This window comes from Myotis nattereri (genome assembly GCF_964212035.1).
Source record: "Myotis nattereri genome assembly, chromosome: 17".
NCBI lineage: Eukaryota > Metazoa > Chordata > Mammalia > Chiroptera > Vespertilionidae > Myotis > Myotis nattereri.
The window spans coordinates 52,807,998-52,829,612 of NC_138092.1; the positions used below are offsets into that span (position 1 = coordinate 52,807,998).

Below are 21,615 nucleotides of genomic sequence, written 5' to 3' on the forward strand. Positions count from 1 at the left end.
TTTTCCCCCCATAGCTCCCCTCCACCTGGTTCCCACCCCACCCTCTGCCTTTATCCCCGCCACTGTCCTTATCCATAGCTGAACAATTTTTGTCCAGTGTCTTCCTGCATCCCCACACCGCTTTCCCCCCAAGAATTGTCATTCCACACCCTTTCTATGCCCCTGATTCTATTATATTCACCAGTTTATTCTGTTCATCAGATTTTTTATTCACTTGATTTTTAGATTCACTTGTTGATAGTATGTACTTATTGTTCCTAATTTTTATCTTTACCTTTTTCTTCTTCCTCTTCTTAAAGAATACCTTTCAGCATTTCATATAATACTGGTTTGGTGGTGATGAACTCCTTTAGCTTTTTCTTATCTGTGAAGCTCTTTATCTGACCTTCAATTCTGAATGATAGCTTTGCTGGGTAAAGTAATCTTGGTTATAGGTTCTTGCTATTCATCACTTTGAATATTTCTTGCCACTCCCTTCTGGCCTGCACAGTTTCTGTTGAGAAATCAGCTGACAGTCGTATGGGTACTCCCTTGTAGGTAACTAACTGTTTTTCTCCTGCTGCTTTTAAGATTTGCTCTCTTTGTCTTTTGCTCTTGGCATTTTAATTATGATGTGTCTTGGTGTGGTCCTCTTTGGATTCCTTTTGTTTGGGGTTCTCTGCGCTTCCTGGACTTGTAAGTCTATTTCTTTCACCAGGTAGGGGAAGTTTTCTGTCATTATTTCTTCAACTAGGTTTTCAATATCTTGCTCTCTCTCTTCTTCTGGCACCCCTATAATTCGGATATTGGTTCACTTGAAGTTGTCCCAGAGGCTCCTTACACTATCTTCATATTTTTGGATTCTTTTTTCTTTTTGCTTTTCCGGTTGGGTGTTTTTTACTTCTTCATATTTCAAATCTTTGACTTGATTCTTGCAATCCTCTAGGCTGCTGTTGGATCTCTGTATAATATTCTTTATTTCAGTCAGTGTATGCTTAATTTCTATTTGGTCCATTTTCATATCCTCGAGGCTCTCACTAGATTTATCAGCAGTTTCTAGAGAATTCTTGAGAAACCTTACAGTGGTGGTTTTGAACTCTATATCCAGTAGTTTGCTTTCCTCTATTTCTGTCATTTGTGACCTGTTTCTTTGTCTCCGCATTTTTTATGCTTCCCTGTGTTGATAGTGTGGCTTTCTGTGCTAGGTGTCCTATAGGGCCCAGTAGCTCAGCCTTCCCAATTACCTGAGGTGGACACTCTTGGTGCACCCCTTTGTGGACTGTGTGCACAGCCTTGTTGTAGTTAAGCCTTGATTGTAGTTGGTATCACTGGGATGAATTGACCTCCAGGCCAATTGGCTGTGAGAATCAGCTGTGTCTATGGTAGAACTTCTGTGCTGGAGACACCCTTCTGGGGCAAGACTTGCTTCAGTGGGGCTTTGGTGCTCACTGTGTCTGCCCCCTGAGTGTATCCCTTATGGATCTGAGGAGTTGTAATCTGGATGGTCCCACTCTGACCACTGGGTACACTGGCACTTGGATCTCTAAGAAGGTGCTAATTTAGCCTCTGCTTGAGGTTACCCAGCAGGAGCTATGGAGAGATCTGCAGATTCCCCTTCCTTGTTTGGGGTTTGGAGGTGCCCAGATGAGGCCCAGCTGTGAAGCAATGCAAGCTGCTGTGGGGCCTTGGGCCTTCTTTTGGATGTTCTGGGTCTCTCTGACCCAGCTGCAGTTTGTTAGGTAATTTTCAGATTGCAAAGAGCCAGGGCATTCATATGCAAAAGCCTCTACCACAGCTTGGGTGGGGTGGGGTCTCAAGGGATCAACAGGGCAGAGCAAACAGCTATGGCTGATCCTCAGCCCTGCCCTAAGAGGCCCCTCATCTCAGTGTCCCGGTAATCGCTGCAGCACCTCTGAGAGAAAGCCACCCTCGAGTTCCGCCCGCTGCCAGACAGTCCAGTTTCTCCCGGTATGAGTCTGGGTCCCCAGAGTCTCGCCCCATAACTGGAGTTCAGAGCAGTCGGGAGCTTATGACTCCCTCCCAATTGAAAAAGACAACCGTGTCCTCATTTGCCAGCCCTTTCCGCGCGCCTCCGTAACTCTGCACTTTACTTCCGCACCACCTCTGAGTCTCAGTGTGCTTTTCTCTTTCCTTCTAGTTGTAGAATTTCCACTCAGCCAGCCTTCCTGTGGTTCTGGACGATGTCCGTTTTGTCTTTTAGTTGTATTTTTGAAGTGGTTGTGCGAGGCAGCAGTTTCAGGTGTTTACTTATGCTGCCATCTTGGTTTCTCTCTCTAGTTTTCCCTTTTAAAAATCAGAATGACTTTCACTTTTCTCATATGCTATCTCACAAAGAACACTGATAGTACTGGGAAGTATTTGCAAATTCTCAAGAACCTGAAATGTATATAAAATGCCCAAGACTTGCCCTAACTGGTTTGGCTCAGTCGATAGAGCGTCGGTGTGCAGACTGATGGGTCCCAGGTTTGATTCCGGTCAAGGGCATGTGCCTTGGTTGCGGGCACGTTCCTGGTAGGGGTTGTGCAGGAGGTAGCTGATCGATGTTTCTCTCATCGATGTTTCTGGCTCTCTATCCCTCTCCCTTCCTTTCTGTAAAAAAATCAATAAAAAATATATAAAATGCCTAAGACTTGCATTTTATAACCCTTTCAACCTCCTTGGACTTGGCTTTTTGTGTCTCAGTTCAGAGAAAACAGAAGCAAAGTAATAGGCGATCACCTTTCTTTTCTTCATTGATCAGTAGAGCACCCTTGGTCTCTCTTTGATATGAATAGAATGTTTAAATAGTTTGGCTTAATGTATTTTTGTGATTTTTAATTAACTGTAGCACATAAAGATAGAACTGTGACTTTTCTAATACTGTTCTTACAAATTAGCAACACTCTCTTGTATGTAACTGTGTGTCTTCACTTGTTATTTTATACATGTCCCTTAAAAGCAAAAAGTCAGCCTGACCAGCGTGGCTCAGTGGCTGAGTGTTGACCCATGAACCCTGAAGTCATAGTTCCATTTCCAGTCAGGGCACATGCCTAGTTGCAGGCTCGATCCCCAGTAGGGGGCGTGCAAGAGGCAGTCAGTCAATGATTCTCATCATTGATGTTTCTATCTCCCCCTCTCTCTCCCTTCTTCTCTGAAATCAACAAAACCATATTTTTTTTAAAAAAAAAAAAAGCAAAAATTTCTGCCCTGACCATGCTCAGTGGTTAGAGCAGTGATGGTGAACCTATGACACGCATGTCAGAGGTGACACGTGAACTCATTTTTTTTGGTTGATTTTTCTTTGTTAAATGGCATTTAAATATATAAAATAAATATCAAAAATATAAATCTTTGTTTTACTATGGTTGCAAATATCAAAAAATTTCTATATGTGACATGGCACCAGAGTTAAGTTAGGGTTTTTCAAAATGCTGACACGCCAGCTCAAAAGGTTCACCATCACTAGGTTAGAGCATCAGCCCAAGGACCAGAGAGTCACAGGTTTGATTCCCAGTCAAGGACACATACCTGGGTTACAGATTTGATCCCCAGCCTGGGTCGGGGAACGTGCAGAAGGCAACCAATCAATGTGTCCTTCTCACATCAACATTTCTCCCTTTCTGTCTCTCCCTCCCTCCTTTCCACTCTCTCAAAATATCAATGGAAAAAATATCTCAGGTGAAAATAAAAATTCATCATGACTCACGAAAATGTAAGAATTATCAATCTACTTATCTTCTTGGAAGGACCTTTAAATGAAGTGCAAAACATCTGTAAAAGTACTTAATAAAATTAAATGTAAATTTACACCTTTTTACAGATTTTTTAAGTACAATTTCTTACTGGAATGCTAACCAGAAACATAGTATCTAAAAGAAAAATGTTGAAGTGTGAGAAGAACCAAGATGGCGGCACAGATAAATGCCTATACTTGCTGCCTCCCACAACCCATCAAAATTACAACTGAAATACAGAACAACTATCATTCAGAAACACCTGAAAGCTGGCTGAATGGAAGTTCTACAACTAGAGAAGTAAAGAAGAAAGCACGTTGAGACTGGTAGGAGGGCAGAGGCGTGGAATGGGCTGGTCTGACACCATGTGTGTGCAATTTCTTTAATTGGGAGGGAGATCATCTCAATGGAGGCCTCCCTTGAGGAGCAAGGGGTCCTAGCCCCACACCAGACCCCCAGCCCAGGGTTCCAGACCTGGGAAGAGAAGTCCCTGTAACTTCAGGCTGTAAAAACCAGCAGGGATTGTGGCTAAGGGACACGGAGGCCTTCTCCCAGACAGGTATTCTTGCAGGGGTCATTGTTCTTGTGCTGGGACCTCCCCTATCACAGGGCTGACCAGCAACCAGATGGGAGTCTCCATCAGCCTAGAGCACACTGTTTGCTCTGCGCTTGGGATTTCTTGAGACCCCGCCTCATCCAATTCACAGCCCCACCCAAGCTGTTTGGAGCAGCTTTTCTATATGAATGGCCTGTCCTGGCTCAGGCTTCAGACTTTGCTAAAATTTCTTAAACAAGCTGCAGCTGGTGACAGTATACCCCAAGCCTATCAATAAAAGGCCTAAGACCTGCCACTAGCACCGGCCTGCCTTGCTTTACAGCTGGGCCTCCAAACCCAATACAAACTGCAAATAGCCACCATTTGCAGATCCCTCTGTAGCTACTGCCAGGGGGCCCCAGGCAGTGGCTGACTTTACACCTCCCTGGTGACCCTGGAGCCAGTGCACCCATGGACAGCTTCAGACCATAGCAGATTACAAGTCTACACAGCCACAAGTGAGACTCTCAAGGGGCAGACTCAGTGAGCACCAAAGCCCCACTGAAGCAAGTCCTGCCCCATAAGGGTGTCTCCTGCACAGCAGCTCTCCCACTATAGTTGCAGCTGGTCCTCATAGCCAATTGGGCTGGGAGGTCAATCCCTCCCATTGATGCCAACAGCAGTCAAGGCTCAACTACAACAACACTGTGCATACAGTCCACACAGGGTCACACCTAGAGTGCTCAGCTCAGGTGACTGGGGAGGCTGAGCCACTGGGCCCTACAAGACACCTACTACACAAGGCCACTCTACCAACTCCAGGAGACACGGTAGCTCTACCTCATACAAAGAACAAAAACAAGGAAGCAGCAAAAATGTGGAGACAAAGAAACATTTCACAAATGAAAGAAATGGAAGCAAGCAAACTACTGGATACAGAGTTCAAAACCATAGTTATAAGGTTACTCAAGGATCTTAGTGAGAATACCACAGACATGAAAAAGACCAGTCAGAAATTAAGCATACACTAACCGAAATAAAGAGTAATTTACAGGGACCCAACAGTAGAGTAGAGGATGCTGAGAATCAAGTCAGTGATTTGTGGAATATGAGGAAGCATAAAACACCCAATCAGAAGAGCTTAAAAAAAATTCCAAAAATATGAAGATAGTGTAAGGAGCTTCTGGGACAACTTCAAGGGTACCAACATTTCCATTATGTCAGTGCCAGAAGGAGAAGAGAGAAAGCAAGATACTGAAAACCTCTTTGAAGAAATAATGACAGAAAACTACCCCTACCTGGTGAAAGAAATAGACTTACAAGTCCAGGAAGCACAGAGAACCCCAAACAAGAGGAACCCAAAGAGGCCCACACCAAGACCCATCATAATTAAAATGCCAAGAGCAAAAGACAAAGAGAGAATCTTAAGAGCATCAAGAGAAAAGCAGTTAGTTGCCTATAAGGGAGTGCCCATATGACTGTCAGCCAGAAACTTTGCAGGCCAGAAGGGAGTGGTAACAAATAGTCAAAGTGATGAATAGTAAGAACCTACAACCAAGATTACCCAGGAAAGCTCTCATTTAGAATTGAGGGTCAGATAAAGAGCTTCACAAACAAGAAAAAGCTAAAGGAATTCATTACCACAAAACCAGTACTACATGAAATGTTGGGCACTCTTTAAGAAAAAGAAGAGACAAAAAATATGAAAAATAAAATGACAACAAATATCTATCAACAATTAACTCTAAAAATCAAAATAAACGAATAGGAAATCTAATGCACAAAATAAACCAGTGAATAAAATAGAAGCAGAAGCATGGAACAGACTGACGAATCTCAGAGGGAAGTGGGGAGGGGGTCAGGAAGAGATTAACCAAAGATCTTACCTGTGGACACAGACTAAGGTGGTGAAGGGACGGGGTGGGAGCTGGGGGGAGGGGACATTTGTAATACTCTCAACAATAAATTTTTTTTAAAATATATTTTATTGATTTTTTTACAGAGAGGAAGGGAAAGGGATAGAGAGAAACATCGATGAGAGAGAAACATCAATCGCCTGCCTCCTGCACACTCCCTACTGGGGATGTGCCCGCAACCAAGGTACATGCCATTGACCGGAATCGAACCTGGGACCCTTAAGTCCGCAGGCTGACGCTCTATTCACTGAGCCAAACCAGTTAGGGCAACAATAAATATTTTTTAAAAGAAAACAAAAATGTTTACTATTTAAGCTCAATTGAGACTTTTCTACTTTAAAAAGTATACATTCCATTTGGTTATCTGTTGGTCAGGTGTTCATTAGGGCGTCTTAGATACAAATGAAGCAGTGACAGGCATCTTTGAAAAGAAAGTGTGTGTGTCTGCGGTTCTTTCTGCCCTCCCTGGAGCCAGAGCACTCAGGAGCTTCCTCACAGCTTGTTTTCCTTGCACAGGACAAAATGTGTGAATGGAGGGGGCTGATGCAGTAGGCTGGCAGGGTTGTGGCTGATAGTCACGAGTAGTGTATTTTAACGTTCTCTAGTTTGAGAAGAATACCTTCAGCTTGGAAATGCATGTGGAGATCCTGTGTAGGGGGGATCCTGCTGCTCTGTCTGCATGGCTGAGAGAGGGGTTGTCAGGCCTGGCAGAGCTGCATTCCTCCCGACACATGCTCCCCCTTTTCCTTCTGCTGGAGACCCAGCCTACGAGCCTTGCCTTTCATCTGAGACGCTGTGTGACAGGAAGGGGAGACACCTGGTCCCGGGTGAAAGCCAATCTCATCAGCGAGGAGCAAGAATCCCGGCACGTCTCCAGGCCGGGGGGGAGACAAAGATGAGGCCGTGTGTGAAGTGGAGGAGCAATGGGAAGCAAGCTCAGGCTGTGCTGCTCCCATCCCACCCAAGCCAACACGGAGACCAGTTTGCAAATTAGGGCTCAGGTATAAATGAGTCTACACCCTAGTTTTTTTAAGCACTTTTCTGTGCACGAGGCTAAACTTTACTGGTCATAGAAATGCCTCTTATCCTGGCAGACGTGCACCGGGAGTAGTGTTTTGCTTTCAGAGGTGGAGGGAGGAACAGTTTCAGTGCCAAGTGGGATGGAGTGGATGTGTCCTCCCTGGAGCCCTCACACTCAGAGCCTTAGCCTGGCTCTGTGATTGGTGGTACTGTGTGAACAAGAGCAACCTTCAGAGATGGATTCCTGTGATGAGCACAGCAGCAATACCTATTCAGCCCGTTCAGTTTCCTCAGTACAACCCCATGCTCTATAGCAGCGGTTCTCAACCTGTGGGTCGCGACCCCTCTGGCGGTCGAACGACCCTTTCACAGGGGTCGCCTAAGACCATCCTGCATATCAGATATTTACATGACGATTCATAACAGTAGCAACATTACAGTTATGAAATAGCAACAAAAATAATTTTATTGTTGGGCCACAACATGAGGAACTGTATTTAAAGGGCCAGAAGGTTGAGAACCACTGTTCTACAGAGTTATTCCTCCCACTTTACAGATGGGTCATCTGAGGCTCAGAGAAATTTTAACGCTTGCTCTTGTCCAACCCTCCCTCTTTGGAGTGGGACCATATTTTATCTCAAATTCATCTACACACTGAACAAATGATTTCTTCTGTTAAAACCGGTGAAAACATAGGCGTTAAACAGCAAGCGCAGTGGAGTCCTGGCTGGAGCTGCCCACTGCTCCTGGGAGCTCCGCAGCGTCAGGTCTGAAGACCCACAGCCATGCTGCAAGGCCACCGCTTCTCACCCACTGAACTTGTTTCTGTTCTTATCGTTTGTCTTCCATTTTTAAAAAATAAGGTACCTTTTAAATACTTAGTTGTCAGATATAGTGTAACACATGCAGGAGATTTACAAGCAGCATAAAACTGAAGGACAGTCAGAAGCACGGGCTCTGTCAGTGGCGATTCTTGAGGTGCTCCTTGGCGTGGACATAATGTCTTACGTGCTAACGGTACTGCTGCCCACAGACGTGGTTCATTTGAGAGCAGGCATAAGTCATAGAATAATGAACTGTACACTGTAGGAATTCTGCTTTTTTCAAAATGCAAGGATGCTATTTTTGGAACATTATAAATAAGAACATATAAGCCTGAGTGATAACAACTTGAGTGACACTCCCATGTGATGAGTAGGTTAGCTCTGTGAGCTGCAGGCGGATTTGAAAAGCACATGTATGAAGCTGCTTGTCAGAAACAGTAAAGTGTTCACTGTGTACACTCCCTCAGAATACAGGTAAAACACTCCCCTTCCTTTTCTAGAAGCCTCCCTTTGGAAATCTGTAATACTGTGCTAAGCTTCACTCAGGTGTACTGCTTCTAGCGTGATTGGGCTCAGAACTGTGGAATCCAAGAACCTGGTGGAGTATGTAGAAATAAAACAATATATGTAATATTGTTTAAAGAGAAAACTTTTAAATTCGATCACTCGTTCCTTACCCTCGCAGATCGCAGATTTTGGTTTATCGAAGTGGCGCATGATGTCCCTGTCACAGTCGCGGAATAGTAAGGCTGCCCCGGAAGGCGGGACCATCATCTACATGCCGCCCGAGAACTACGAGCCGGGGCAGAAGGCGAGGGCCAGCGTCAAGCATGACATATACAGGTGCGGCTGCTGCTTGCTCAGAGTTCACCGCTCTGAGAGCCAGAACAATCAGTCAGCATTTTGAAGCTGCATTTTAAAGTGTGATTTTTATTCTTTCCTACATGTGGGAAAATAAAGTAGAGCGCACAGTGACTAGTATTTCTGAATTTAAAGATGCCTTGCTTTAAGCCACATTTAGATCCTTGAAAACATTTTGAAGCACGTCTCTTGTCCTGTCAATTTATAATGTAACTAGAGGCCCAGTTCATGAAATTCGTGCACTGGGCCGGGAGTGTCCCTCAGCCTGGCCTGCACCCTTTTGCAGCCCAGGACCTCTCGGGGGATGTCCGCATGCCAGCTTAGGCCCTTTCCGGGCCTAAGCCGGCAGGCAGACATCCCTCTCGCAGTCCGGGACTCCTCGCTCCTTACCACCTGCCTACTCGCTGTTCCTTACTGCTCAGCTCACTGCTCCTTAGCGCTGCCACGGAGGCAGGAGAGATTACCACCACTGCTTGCCAGCCGTGAGCCCAGCTTCTGGCTGAGCAGCACTCCCCCTGTGGGAGCACACTGACTACCAATGGGCAGCTCCTGCATTGAGTGTCTGCCCCCTGGTGGTCAGTGTGCATCATAGCGACTGGTCGTTCTGGTTGTTCCACTTTAATGGTCACTTAGGCTTTTATTATATATGTGCTCCAGGGTTTTATCGCATGTGACTTTGATGTAGGTGGGGGAGGGGACTACCCAAGAAGGCAGAACAAAGTTCATAAAAAAGGACAGCCTTTTTTATTGCTATTTTGTGTGAATAATAAAATCCTATAATTAGAGGGTATAGCTTATCTAGGTGTTTAAGAATGATTACTAAATGATTCTTAAATTATTTTTACATATAACTTCAAGTTTTTATAACAGTAATTTCCTAATTTTTCAAATTAAGATTAATTCCCTTTCTTTTTTTTAAATCTACACCCAAGGATATTTTTCCATTGGTTTTTAGGGAAAGTGGAAGAGAGAGGGAAAGACAGGGAGAAATATCGATGTGAGAGAAATAAATCAATTGGTTGCCTCCTGTACAAGCCCCACCCAGGGCCTGCCGGGGAGGAGCCTGCAATCGAGGTATGTGCCCTTGACCGGAATCGAATGGTCCACAGGCCAATCCTCTATCCACTGAGCCAAACCGGCCAGGACAAGATTAATTCCCTTTCAAAACAAGCTGAATAATCATCATCTTGGTTGTATATGCTGATTCTTAATACAGCAGCTCACTACCTTATCACTTTCAAAAACAGTATCTCCACAGTCAGCTTTTGGATTTGGTGTTACAGTTTACCACACAGGGCTGGTTTGTAATCTACTGTGTACATTTTACATTCAACAGCTATGCAGTCATCATGTGGGAAGTCTTATCCAGAAAACAGCCTTTTGAGGGTGAGTTGCCCTGACCTCCTCCTCAGTGATGTCCTGCTGGTGGGCCACATGCAGAATATCTACGACTCATCTACATTAAATCTGCCCACCAATCATTTTGTGGAAAACACACTAAAAAAGGCATAACAACTCACCATGAATCCAGTGTACACTGAGAAGCATACCAGATTCAGGATCAGGAAAATTAGACTCTCATTCTTGCTCTGACAGTAATTAGTTCTATCATCAAGCTATTAAATTTCTTGAGTCTTCAGTTTGTTCTCTATAAAACGAGGATTTTTAATTCCTATTCCTAAGATTCATTCCAGCTATAAAACTGTTCATATAAAAAATTAATTAGTGTCCCATATAAAGACTAGAAAACACTAAAGAATAATTCTTAAAGTTTCTGAAAATATTATTTCTTAATGTTTTTCTTTGTTAACCTTCATGGGAGCATATTTTTTCCATTGCTTTTTCAGAGAGAGGAAAGGAAGGAGGGGGGAGGGAGGTAGAGAGCCAGAAACATCAATGGTTGATCGATTGGTTGCCCAAATGATCCCCGACTGGCGACAGGGAGCAAACCCACAACCCAGGCACATGCCCTTGACCTGGAATCAAACCTGTGACCCCCCCCTGGCTGGCGTGGTTCAGTGGTTGAGCTATGACCAGGACGTCACAGTTCATTTCCTTGTCAAAGCACATGCCAGGGCTGTGGGCTTGATCCTCAGTGTGGCGTGTGCAGGAGGCAGCCGATCAATGATTTTCTCTAATCATTGAAGTTTCCATCTCTCTCTCTGTCCCTCTCCATTCCTCTCTGAAATAAATGAAAAAATATATATTTTTAAAAACCCACGACCCCTTGGTGAAATAGCTGATGCTCTAACTATTGAGCTGCTGGCTGGGGCCATTTCTTATTTCGAGGTTTATATAAGTCACTTGCTGTACAGCAAACAACCTCAGGGTCTCAGCAGCTTACAAAACAAAACAGTATTTCTCAGTTACATTGGATGCTAGTTGCTGTAGCCCAAGCATGTCAAACTCAAAAGGCTAACATGGGCCAAATGAACAAGGGTTAAGTTTATGTAGGCCGCAAAAAATAAAAGCTTCAATTTTCATAGAAATATAGTTTATTTCAATAGAGACATGCCGAATACAAAGGGCTGAAATAAATGAGTCATCGTTCACATAAAATAATAGAACATTTTAATAAACTGAATATTTTCTTGAACATTAACTTACCAGACACTGAATAACTGCACAAATTAATAAGCGTAACACAAATAAACCTATTTTTCTTGTTCTCCAAAAGCAAAATGTTTCCTGTTGCTCACACCAAACAAGTCAGTCCAAGACTAATGATGTGGCAATCCGCTGCTAAAATATTCGCTGCTGGTATTAGTGGAGGGAAATGGTGCGCCTGCACATTGGGTGCAGAGGGAAATGAATGCAACATGATCATAGCCATCAGTCATTAGCGAACGTTGTAGTTTGTTATTAATAAGTAGAGACCCGTTGCACGAAATTCGTGCACAGGAGTGGGGGGTTGTCCCTCAGCTCAGCCTGCGCCCTCTTGCAATCCCTGACCCCTCAGGTAGGGTCCCTAGGCCTCGCCAGTGTACAGGGCCTTTCGGGGCTTTCCTTTCCCTGGCTGCCGGCAGCTGGCCCCGCCCCCACCACTGTGGTGCTGCCCCACCCCCGCCACTGGTTGCCTCCCTCTGCAGGCGACAGGCATGAGGTGCGATCCCTTGGCTGCCCTGGGCCTCCCTCTGCAGGGTGATCACTGGCCGGCCCTGCTCACCTGCCACAGAGCTGCCAGCCGGGAGGCCCCGCCCACCTGGCCAGGGTTCCAGGACTGATCACTGTGCAGAGGGTGGCCTGGGCCTCCTCCTGTGGGGCAATTGTGGGGTGATGGTGGGGCCCCCAACCAATTGCATCGCACCTGCCTTGGCTGGCCTGGCACCAGTGTGTGTCATAGTATGATTGCCCGCAAGGTAGTCAGAATGGTCGTTCTGTTGTTCGGTTGTTCAGTCAATTTGCATATTACACTCTTATTATTATAGATTATGTATAACAGGATATTGTAAAAATTAAGTTATTAAAACATTTCTTGCATACCGTTGTGTTGACTGGGCTGCAAAAATATTCGTTGTGGGCCGCATGTGGCCTGCAGGCCATGAGTTTGACATGCTTGCTGTAGCCCTTCCTGGGTCTAAATAAGTTGAGCTCAGCTCAGCGCTGCTCACCGCCTATTGCCCAGATCAATCCCACGCCCAGCGCAGTGCAGCAATGCTTCACACTCAGAGGAGCCAGGCAAGCCCACGGTGGCTGGGATGCACCTGTTGCTTTAGCAGAAAGGGCAGTGAATTAGTCCTAAGACTTTAAGAGTCCCTCCTTTTCACTTGGTTGGCTTGAGAATGCATTTAGCATACTGGATCATAAAAAGTCTCTAATGAATGACGTACGTTTGTTTCAATAGACGTCACCAACCCTTTGCAGATTATGTACAGTGTGTCACAAGGACACCGGCCCGACACCAGCGAAGACAGCCTGCCACCCGGTACCCCCCATCGAGCACGGATGGTCGCCCTCATCGAAGGCGGATGGGCACAGAACCCGGATGAACGGCCGTCCTTCCTCAGTGAGTCACCCTGCGTTACAAGCAGTTCAGATTCTGTGAATAAACGTTCCTTGGAAAGTTATACAAGTTAGATGGCAAGCTCAAAGTTATTGTTTTTATTTTCTGCCCTCTCGTTATTCACAGCACTTATGAAAGGGTCACTGCTTCTAGAGCGGAACTGGACTCCTAATAGAAAAGAGAACTCTGAAAGGGTAATAGTCCATCCCTGAAGCCTCGGGTAGCTCCTGCGCCTGCCTGGTGCCACGCGCTGAGGTGGCGCTCGGGGAACGGAGTAGTGACCATGACGAAGTCGCTCAGTCCCTGGAGCTCACATCCGGTTGAAAGCAGAGAAGTAAATAAGTAAATAAATAAATAAATAACCAAGCCAGACATGGTTCCAGTCCTGTAAGGCAGTGAGCAGGGACAGTAGGTGAGGGAGGGAACGAAAGCCCTTTATTGGGGAACAAGTGTGAGAGGTGAAATTCGAAGCTTGGAGAGGAGGCAAAGGCAGGGTGTCTCAGGCAGAGGACACAGCCAGGCGAGCCGCTGGAGCGGAAGTCCGTGTCCTGGAGGAACAAAGGAAGGCCAGGGGCTGGCAGACGCGCATGGAAGGGAGTAAATGGGATGCGCATGGAAAAGGGAGGAGAGGCTGCCTCTGTCATGAAGGGTTGGCTGTTCCCAGGAAGTGGGGAGCCATGGAGGTGTGTCTCATGGGACCGAGCTGATCCACTGTGAGTTTAGAAGTCACTCCTGCTGCTGTGGCCAGGAGACCAGACAGGAAATGAGGCCAGTTGAGATCTGCCTGGGAGGCAGAGCGCCCTCAGGCATTGCAGCCACAGGAGGAGGCCTGCCTGACCCTGTATGACCTCGGGCGGAGCTCTAGGGTGAGACCCAGGCAAGATCCATAGAAGAACTGAGGCTTGGCCTTCCCAGAAATGGAAAATTTTTACGTTTTAAAGACTATAAAAAGTAAAAGGACAAGCCACGCACTTGGCGTATTCATTCCAAATAAGCAATGAAGTCTATTTTCCGTTCAAAACTTATGTCCAGTGCTCATCAGCATTATAGTAAAACATCAAAAGCTGCTAAAATAATGGGCTGACATTGTATCTCCTATTTCCCACAGCTGTGTGGGAGGACCCATACCTCCTTTGTCCCCAGTGCCTCTCCGAAGTAGTTACTTCTCTGTTTCCTGAAAACCCTGGCTCTTCTGCAGATCATGCACCAGGCAGCGCCCACTTCCCTACGCACTTCCTGGGTTTCCTGTGGCTCCCTGAAGCCTGGGCGACGGCTAACTGATCCCGCACCCTCATGGGTCAGGGCTCTGGCCCCTGGAGGAGCCCTTGAGCATCTCTGGCCTAATGTGTGCTTTTCCTCTCTGCCTGTGAACTGTCTGCCTGGTCCCCAGGCTCCACCTCCCTCAGGGCCCTCTCTCAGGGCAGTAAGCCTGCAGTCCTGAGGCTCCTTCGTCCGTCTCTCTGTTTCTCGTCTCCGATCATTGTCCTTTGTTGCCCGATAGCTGCTGTCTTAAAAACCACTCTTTCACCCGGCCGGTGAGGCTCAGTGGTTGAGCGTCAAGCCATGAGCCAGGAGGTCATGGTTCGATTCCCAGTCAGGGCACATGTCCAGGTTGTGGGCTCGATGGTAGAGGGTGTGCAGGAGGCAGCCAACCAATGATTCCGATCATTGGTGTTTCTATCTCTCTCCCTTTTCCTTCCTCTCTGAAACAAAAAAAAATATGTATTTTTTAAAAACCCACTCTTTCATACATTTTGTCTGGCCTTTTTGGTTTTTTCAAGCAGGAGGGTTGCCGAAACCGGTTTGGCTCAGTGGATAGAGCATCGGTCTGTGGACTGAAAGGTCCTAGGTTCGATTCCGGTCAAGGGCATGTACCTGGGTTGCGGGCACATCCCCAGTAGGAGATGTGCAGGAGGCAGCTGATCAATGTTTCTCTCTCATCAATGTTTCTAACTCTCTATCTCTCTCCCTTCCTCTCTGTAAAAAAATCAATAAAATATATTTAAAAAAAAAAAAAAAAGCAGGAGGGTAAATCAGTCCCTATTACTCCATCTTGGCCAAGTGGAAGTCCCTGGTTTCTCTTTATTTTATTTTATTGTTTTAATCCTTACCAAGGATATTTTCCCATTTTTAGAGAGTGGAAGAGAGAAAGACAGAAATATCGATGTGAGAGAAACACGTCAATTGGTTGCCTCCTGCATGCACCTGACCAGGGCCCAGACCAGGGAGGAGCCTGTAACCGGGCTACGTGCCCTTAACCAGGATCGAACCCGGGACCCTTCGGTATGCAGGCTGACACTCTATCCACTGAGCCAAATCAGCCAGGGCCCTGGTTTCTCTTTCAATCAATGGCCCAAACTGGGCACTAAAACTGCTTCTGAAAGATCTGAACTTTCCCTCTGAGGCACCCGCTGTCTTGAGGGGCGGGGCTCCGGGGGCTGCTCCCGGAGACTCGGTTCTCAGAACCAACACTGTTTTCAAAATAATAAATACAGGGACACGCTTCCCTTTTACTCATCCTTCAAGAGTGGATTTGCAGAAGCTAAACAGGCATGATGGTATCATTGCTCTCATAGATAACGCAGTGTGTTCGCACATACTCTTGTTTTAAGCTTTTCTGTTTTAATTTCTCATATACTAAATATCAGGAGGCACGGCCACATGTGCAGAAGCTCTTGGGGTGCTGGGTCATTGTGAAGAGCCCTGAGCCCTAAGGCTGGAGAGCTGCTCTTAGATGATCATCCTGATGCCTTCTCTTCTCCAAAGTGAAGCTCTCCTTGAGGCTTTCCCTCTGGGGGTTTCAAGACACAAAAGAATACATCTCTTCCTCCATCGTTTCTCTTCCTCCCTCAACTTCTAACTGCCAGGGCCTCAGCCCCTCCAGGTCCTCGTCTCCTTGCTCCATACTCTTCCCAGTGTGGCAGGCCTGCTGTGGCCCTGTCCCACCACCTCTGTGTGAGTGACACTTCCCGCCGTGGCCCTGTCTGCCACCTCAGTATGAGTGACACTTCCCGCCGTGGCCCTGTCCGCCACCTCAGTGTGAGTGACACTTCCCGCCGTGGCCCTGTCCGCCACCTCAGTGTGAGTGACACTTCCCGCCATGGCCCTGTCCACCACCTCAGTGTGAGTGATACTTCCCGCCGTGGCCCTGTCCGCCACCTCAGTGTGAGTGACACTTCCCGCCATGGCCCTGTCCACCACCTCTGTGTGAGTGACACTTCCCGCCGTGGCCCTGTCCACCACCTCAGTGTGAGTGACACTTCCCGCCGTGGCCCTGTCCGCCACCTCTGTGTGAGTGACACTTCCCGCCATGGCCCTGTCCACCACCTCAGTGTGAGTGACACTTCCCGCCGTGGCCCTGTCCGCCACCTCAGTGTGAGTGACACTTCCCGCCATGGCCCTGTCCACCACCTCTGTGTGAGTGACACTTCCCGCCGTGGCCCTGTCCGCCACCTCAGTGTGAGTGACACTTCCCGCCGTGGCCCTGTCCCACCACCTCTGTGTGAGTGACACTTCCCGCCGTGGCCCTGTCCGCCACCTCTGTGTGAGTGACACTTCCTGCCGTGGCCCTGTCCCACCACCTCTGTGTGAGTGACACTTCCCGCCGTGGCCCTGTCCCACCACCTCTGTGTGAGTGACACTTCCCGCCGTGGCCCTGTCCCACCACCTCTCTGTGAGTGACACTTCCCGCCGTGGCCCTGTCCCACCACCTCTGTGTGAGTGACACTTCCCGCCGTGGCCCTGTCCCACCACCTCTCTGTGAGTGACACTTCCCGCCATGGCCCTGTCTGCCACCTCAGTGTGAGTGACACTTCCCGCCATGGCCCTGTACACCACCTCTGTGTGAGTGACACTTCCCGCCGTGGCCCTGTCCGCCACCTCTTTGTGAGTGACACTTCCCGCCGTGGCCCTGTCCACCACCTCAGTGTGAGTGACACTTCCCGCCGTGGCCCTGTCCACCACCTCTGTGTGAGTGACACTTCCCGCCGTGGCCCTGTCCCACCACCTCTGTGTGAGTGACACTTCCCGCCGTGGCCCTGTCCGCCACCTCTGTGTGAGTGACACTTCCCGCCGTGGCCCTGTCCGCCACCTCTGTGTGAGTGACACTTCCCGCCGTGGCCCTGTCCGCCGCCACAGTGTGAGTGACACTTCCCGCCGTGGCCCTGTCCACCACCTCAGTGTGAGTGACACTTCCCGCCGTGGCCCTGTCCGCCACCTCAGTGTGAGTGACACTTCCCGCCGTGGCCCTGTCCGCCACCTCAGTGTGAGTGACACTTCCCGCCGTGGCCCTGTCCGCCACCTCAGTGTGAGTGATACTTCCCGCCGTGGCCCTGTCCGCCACCTCTCTGTGAGTGACACTTCCCGCCGTGGCCCTGTCCACCACCTCTGTGTGAGTGACACTTCCCGCCGTGGCCCTGTCCACCACCTCTGTGTGACGCTCAGTTTTCTACCTGGAGTGCTGGCCTCTCCCTCGAGCAGCAGGTTCATTTTCTCCTAGTGATGATGGTAATTCTGAGTGTTCCCACGCGTGGGCTGCCGGGAACATTGTTGCTGTGACTGCTCACCTGCCAATCTGTGTGAATGTGTTTCCATTTCTCTCAGTAACTATAAGTGAAATTGCTCAGTTTATGATAAATTTATCTGCCATTTTTTTAAAAACTGCCAAACTTTCACAGTGGCTGCATCATTTGTGTTGCCATCAGCAGTGGGAGGACTTGAGGCTGTGTCTGCATTGCTGTCGGCACTTGCTGCTGTCTGCGCTTTAATTGCAGTTCTTTCCGTGGGTATGGAGTGCTATCTCATTGTCGTTTTAATTTGCATTTCCTAATGGCTGATGATGTTAAACCTATTTTCATGTGCTTTTTACTCATTTGTATCTCCCCTTCGGTGAAATTTAATTTTTTGCCCATTTTAAATTGGGCCATTTGTCTGATTAAGCCGCCCAGCGTTCTTTGTATATTCTAGAGACGCAAGTCCTCCAGCAGACACGTGACATGCAGATGTGGTCTGTCAGTCTGTGGCCAGTATTTCATTTTTCTTAATAGTGTCTCTTGAAGAATAAAAGTTTTCAATATTTTGAACTTCATTTGCCAGTTTTGTGTGGACCCTGTTTTTAGGTCATAGCTAAGAATTCTGTGCCCAGCCCAAGGTCATGAAGACTCTCTCCTGTATTCCACTTGGGTGCACGTCCATTTCAGGTTAAGTCCACATTTGTTGTGGGTAAGAGTAAGTTTATCTGTGTCCCTGTGGCTCTCCGACTGTCCCAGAGCCACTGGTTGGAATGACGATCCTGTCCCCGTTAAATGTCCTTTTCAATTTTGTCAAAAAGCAGTTGACCATAATTGGAAGGATTTAACTTTAGACTCTCAGTTCTGATTCTGTTCCATTGATCTAGATGCCTATCTTATTTTTTCCATCTCCCTACTCCCCTCCCCTTTCGCAACCATCCGTTTGTTCTCTGTATCTGAGTCTGTTTCTGTTTTGTTTCTGGATTCCCCATGTAAGTGAAATCATATGGCATTTGTCTTTCTCTGTCCTACCTAATTCACTCAGCATAAGACCCTCTAGTCCACCCATGTTGTCTCAGATGGCAAGATGGCATTACTTTGTATGGCTCAGTATATGCTTTCCATTGTGCACTGAACCGCAGCCTGATCCCTTCGTCTGTCAGTGGACACCTATGTGCTTCCATGTCTTGGCTGTTGTAAATAATGTTGCAATGAACACAGAAGTGCACATACCTTTTCAAATTTGTGTTTTTGTTTTCTTTGGATAAATATTAGAAGTGGGATTGCAGAATCATATGGAAGTTCCATTTTTAATTTTTTGAGGAACCTCCATACTGCTTTCCACAGGGCTGCACCAATTTACAGTCCCACCAACAGTGCACGAGGGTTCCCTTTTCTCCACATCCTCACCAACACTTCCTATATGTTGATCTTTTTATTTTTATTTTTTGCGATTTGTTGATTATTGATGATCAACATTGGTAGGTGTGAGGTGATGCCTCATTGTGGTTTTAATTTGCATTTCCATGATGATTAGTGATGCTAAGGATCTTTTCATGTATCTATTTGTCATCTGTATGTCCTCTTTGGAGAAATGTCTGTTCAGGGTCTCTGCCCATTTTCAGTTGGATTGTGTTAAGTTGTATGTGTTTCTTATATATTTTGGATATTAACTCCTTATTGGATAGATTATTTGCAAATAATCTTCTCCCATTAAGTAGGTTGTCTTTTCATTTTGTTGATGGTTTCCTTTGCTGTGCAAAAACTTTTTTGTTTATGTAGTCCCACTTGTTTATTTTTGTTTTTGTTGGCCTTGTCTAAGGAGACATGCTTGGCCTGGGGCCTTTTAGAGAGAGGTATGGGGCATGCTGAGGCTAGATGCTGCTTCTTTAGGAAAATCTGAATATTAAAAAGATATTGCTAAGACTGATATCAAAGAGTTTATTGCCTTTTTTTCTAGGAGTTTTATTATTCTAGGTCTTATATTTAAGTTTAATCCATTTTAAGTTTACTTTTGTTTATGGTGTATATATGATACCTTTATGCCTGTAATAAAGTCTGTTAAGACAGTTGGTTGTCATTAGTGGGAAAAATTGACGTAGGCCTTATCAGTTAAATATTATCATTTATATTATTCAATTTAATGACTAGATGCAATCTGAACTCTAATTTTTTTCTTATTTAGAATGTTTAATAGAACTTGAGCCAGTCCTGAGAACATATGAAGAGATAAGTTTTCTTGAAGCTGTTTTGCAACTAAAGAAAACAAAGGTAAATCATTGCTAAATGAAATGCTGGAAATCAGACTTTAAATAACTATATGTTAGTCACGGAGACATTCGATTTAGTTTGTAATTCTTACCTGTGTACTTTTCACAAGTATGGGCTATAGTATTGGGGCGGAGCGTTTATGAGAGGTTATAAATGCTCTCCTTCTGTCACTGAAAGGCTTTTCCATGCCATTCAGATGGCCATCTCCAGATTCCAGGCATTTCCAGAACTCCTATATATTACATTTTAATATAAAATGTGTCATGACACTTCTCCAAAGTGGACATACAAATGGCCAAGAGACATATGAAAAAAATGCTCAAAGTCACTAATTATCAGAGAGATGCAAATTTAAACAACGAGATACCACCTCACACCTGTCAGAATGACTACCATCAACAGATGACAAGTGCTGGCGAGGATGTAAAGAAAAGGGAACCCTCATGCACTGCTGGTGGGAATGCAGACTGGTGCAGCCACTGTGGAAAACACTATGGAGTCTCCTCAAAAACTTAAAAATGGAACTGCCATTTGAGCCAATGATCCCACTTCTAGGAATATATCCTAAGAAACCAGAAACGCCAGTCAGAAAGAATGTATGCACCACTATGTTAATAGCAGTGCAACTACAATAGCTAAGATTTGGAAACAGTCCAAGTGCCCATCAGCAGATGAATGGATAAAAAAGCAGTGGTAATTTACACCATGGAATACTATGCAGCTGTCAAAAAGAAAGAACTCTTATCTTTTAAGGATGGGCCTAGAGAGTATTATACTAAGTGAAATGAGCCAGTTAGAGAAAGATAAGTATCACATGATCTCACTCATATGTGGAATCTTATGAGCAAAATAAACTGATGAACAAAATAGATCCAGAGACATAGAAGCATGGAACAGACTGGTGAATTCCAGAGGGAAGGTGGGGGTGGGTGAGTAGGTGGGGAGTGATTAGCCAGGGAACTTATACGCAAATATGGACACAGACAATAGAGTGGTGAAGGCCTGGGAGGGGCAGGTGCGGGGTGGAGGGGTTCAATGAAAAAAAACAAACATGCCCAGCCGGGTGACTCGGGTTGAGCATCCACCTATGAACCAGGAAGTAACGGTTTGAATCCCAGTCAGGGCACATGCCTGGGTTGCGGACTGGATCCCCAGTGTGAGGTGTGCAGGAGGCAGCCGATCAATGATTCCCTCTCATCATTGATGTTTCTATCTCTCCCTCTCCCTTCCTTTCTGAAATCAATAAAGATATATATATTTTTAAAACCAACAAAGTGGGCATCTGTAATACTTCCAACAATAAAGAAAAAAAAGAAAGGAAAGAAAATAAGACAGAAGGAAAAAAAAGTGTCATGAATGCCAGTGTGTACAATGAATTCCGTAAATCAACTTTTTAATCCACATGTTATTTCCCTAAAGTCTTCAGAGTAATAGATATCTGGGTTCTTACACTTCTCTTTGTCCAATGTTCTCGGGCTTTTCTATGATTTATGGTAAGTTAAGCTGTAGGATTTTTATTAAGTGTATTTTATTTTGTGTATTATTTGAGGATTGATACACAAAATGTTTATTTTTTAAATTGCTTTTTGATTTTGTTATCCTGCTCACTTGTTGCATAGACCAGTCTCTGTTGATGTGGATCTAGGACAGTTGTCTTCCTGGCTCTTGCAGATCAGAAAAACTGAAGGGACCCAACACTGCAGGGTTTTCTCAACATTAAAGTTGTTTAAAAGCCACTGCAGTCCTTTCGGGGGCAGAGTAAGCATAGTTTAGCACTTGTTGGGTTTCCTTATGTTGCCTTTGAAATATGATCCAGTTTGCAGGATCGATTGACACAGCCTCTGATGTAGAAGGGACACGCATAAAGGAAACGGCTTCCCTTAACCAAACTAAGAATTGATGGGGACAATACTAGTTAGTGCCTGAGTGTTTTAAGGCACTAACAGCTTAACTTACTGTAAATC

At 46.0% G+C, this 21,615-nt stretch overlaps 1 protein-coding gene across 1 annotated transcript in view; it reads left to right on the top strand.

The window, feature by feature from the left end:
• The window catches only part of RIPK2 (receptor interacting serine/threonine kinase 2), a 39,492-nt gene that overhangs the window by 12,425 nt on the left and 5,452 nt on the right, over positions 1–21,615 (top strand). The window contains exons 4-7 of the mRNA XM_081111346.1: positions 8,694–8,851; positions 10,206–10,255; positions 12,714–12,875; positions 19,566–19,651. Of these exons, the coding sequence (XP_080967472.1) occupies positions 8,694–8,851; positions 10,206–10,255; positions 12,714–12,875; positions 19,566–19,651 (456 nt within the window). The remainder of the gene's footprint in view (positions 1–8,693; positions 8,852–10,205; positions 10,256–12,713; positions 12,876–19,565; positions 19,652–21,615) is intronic.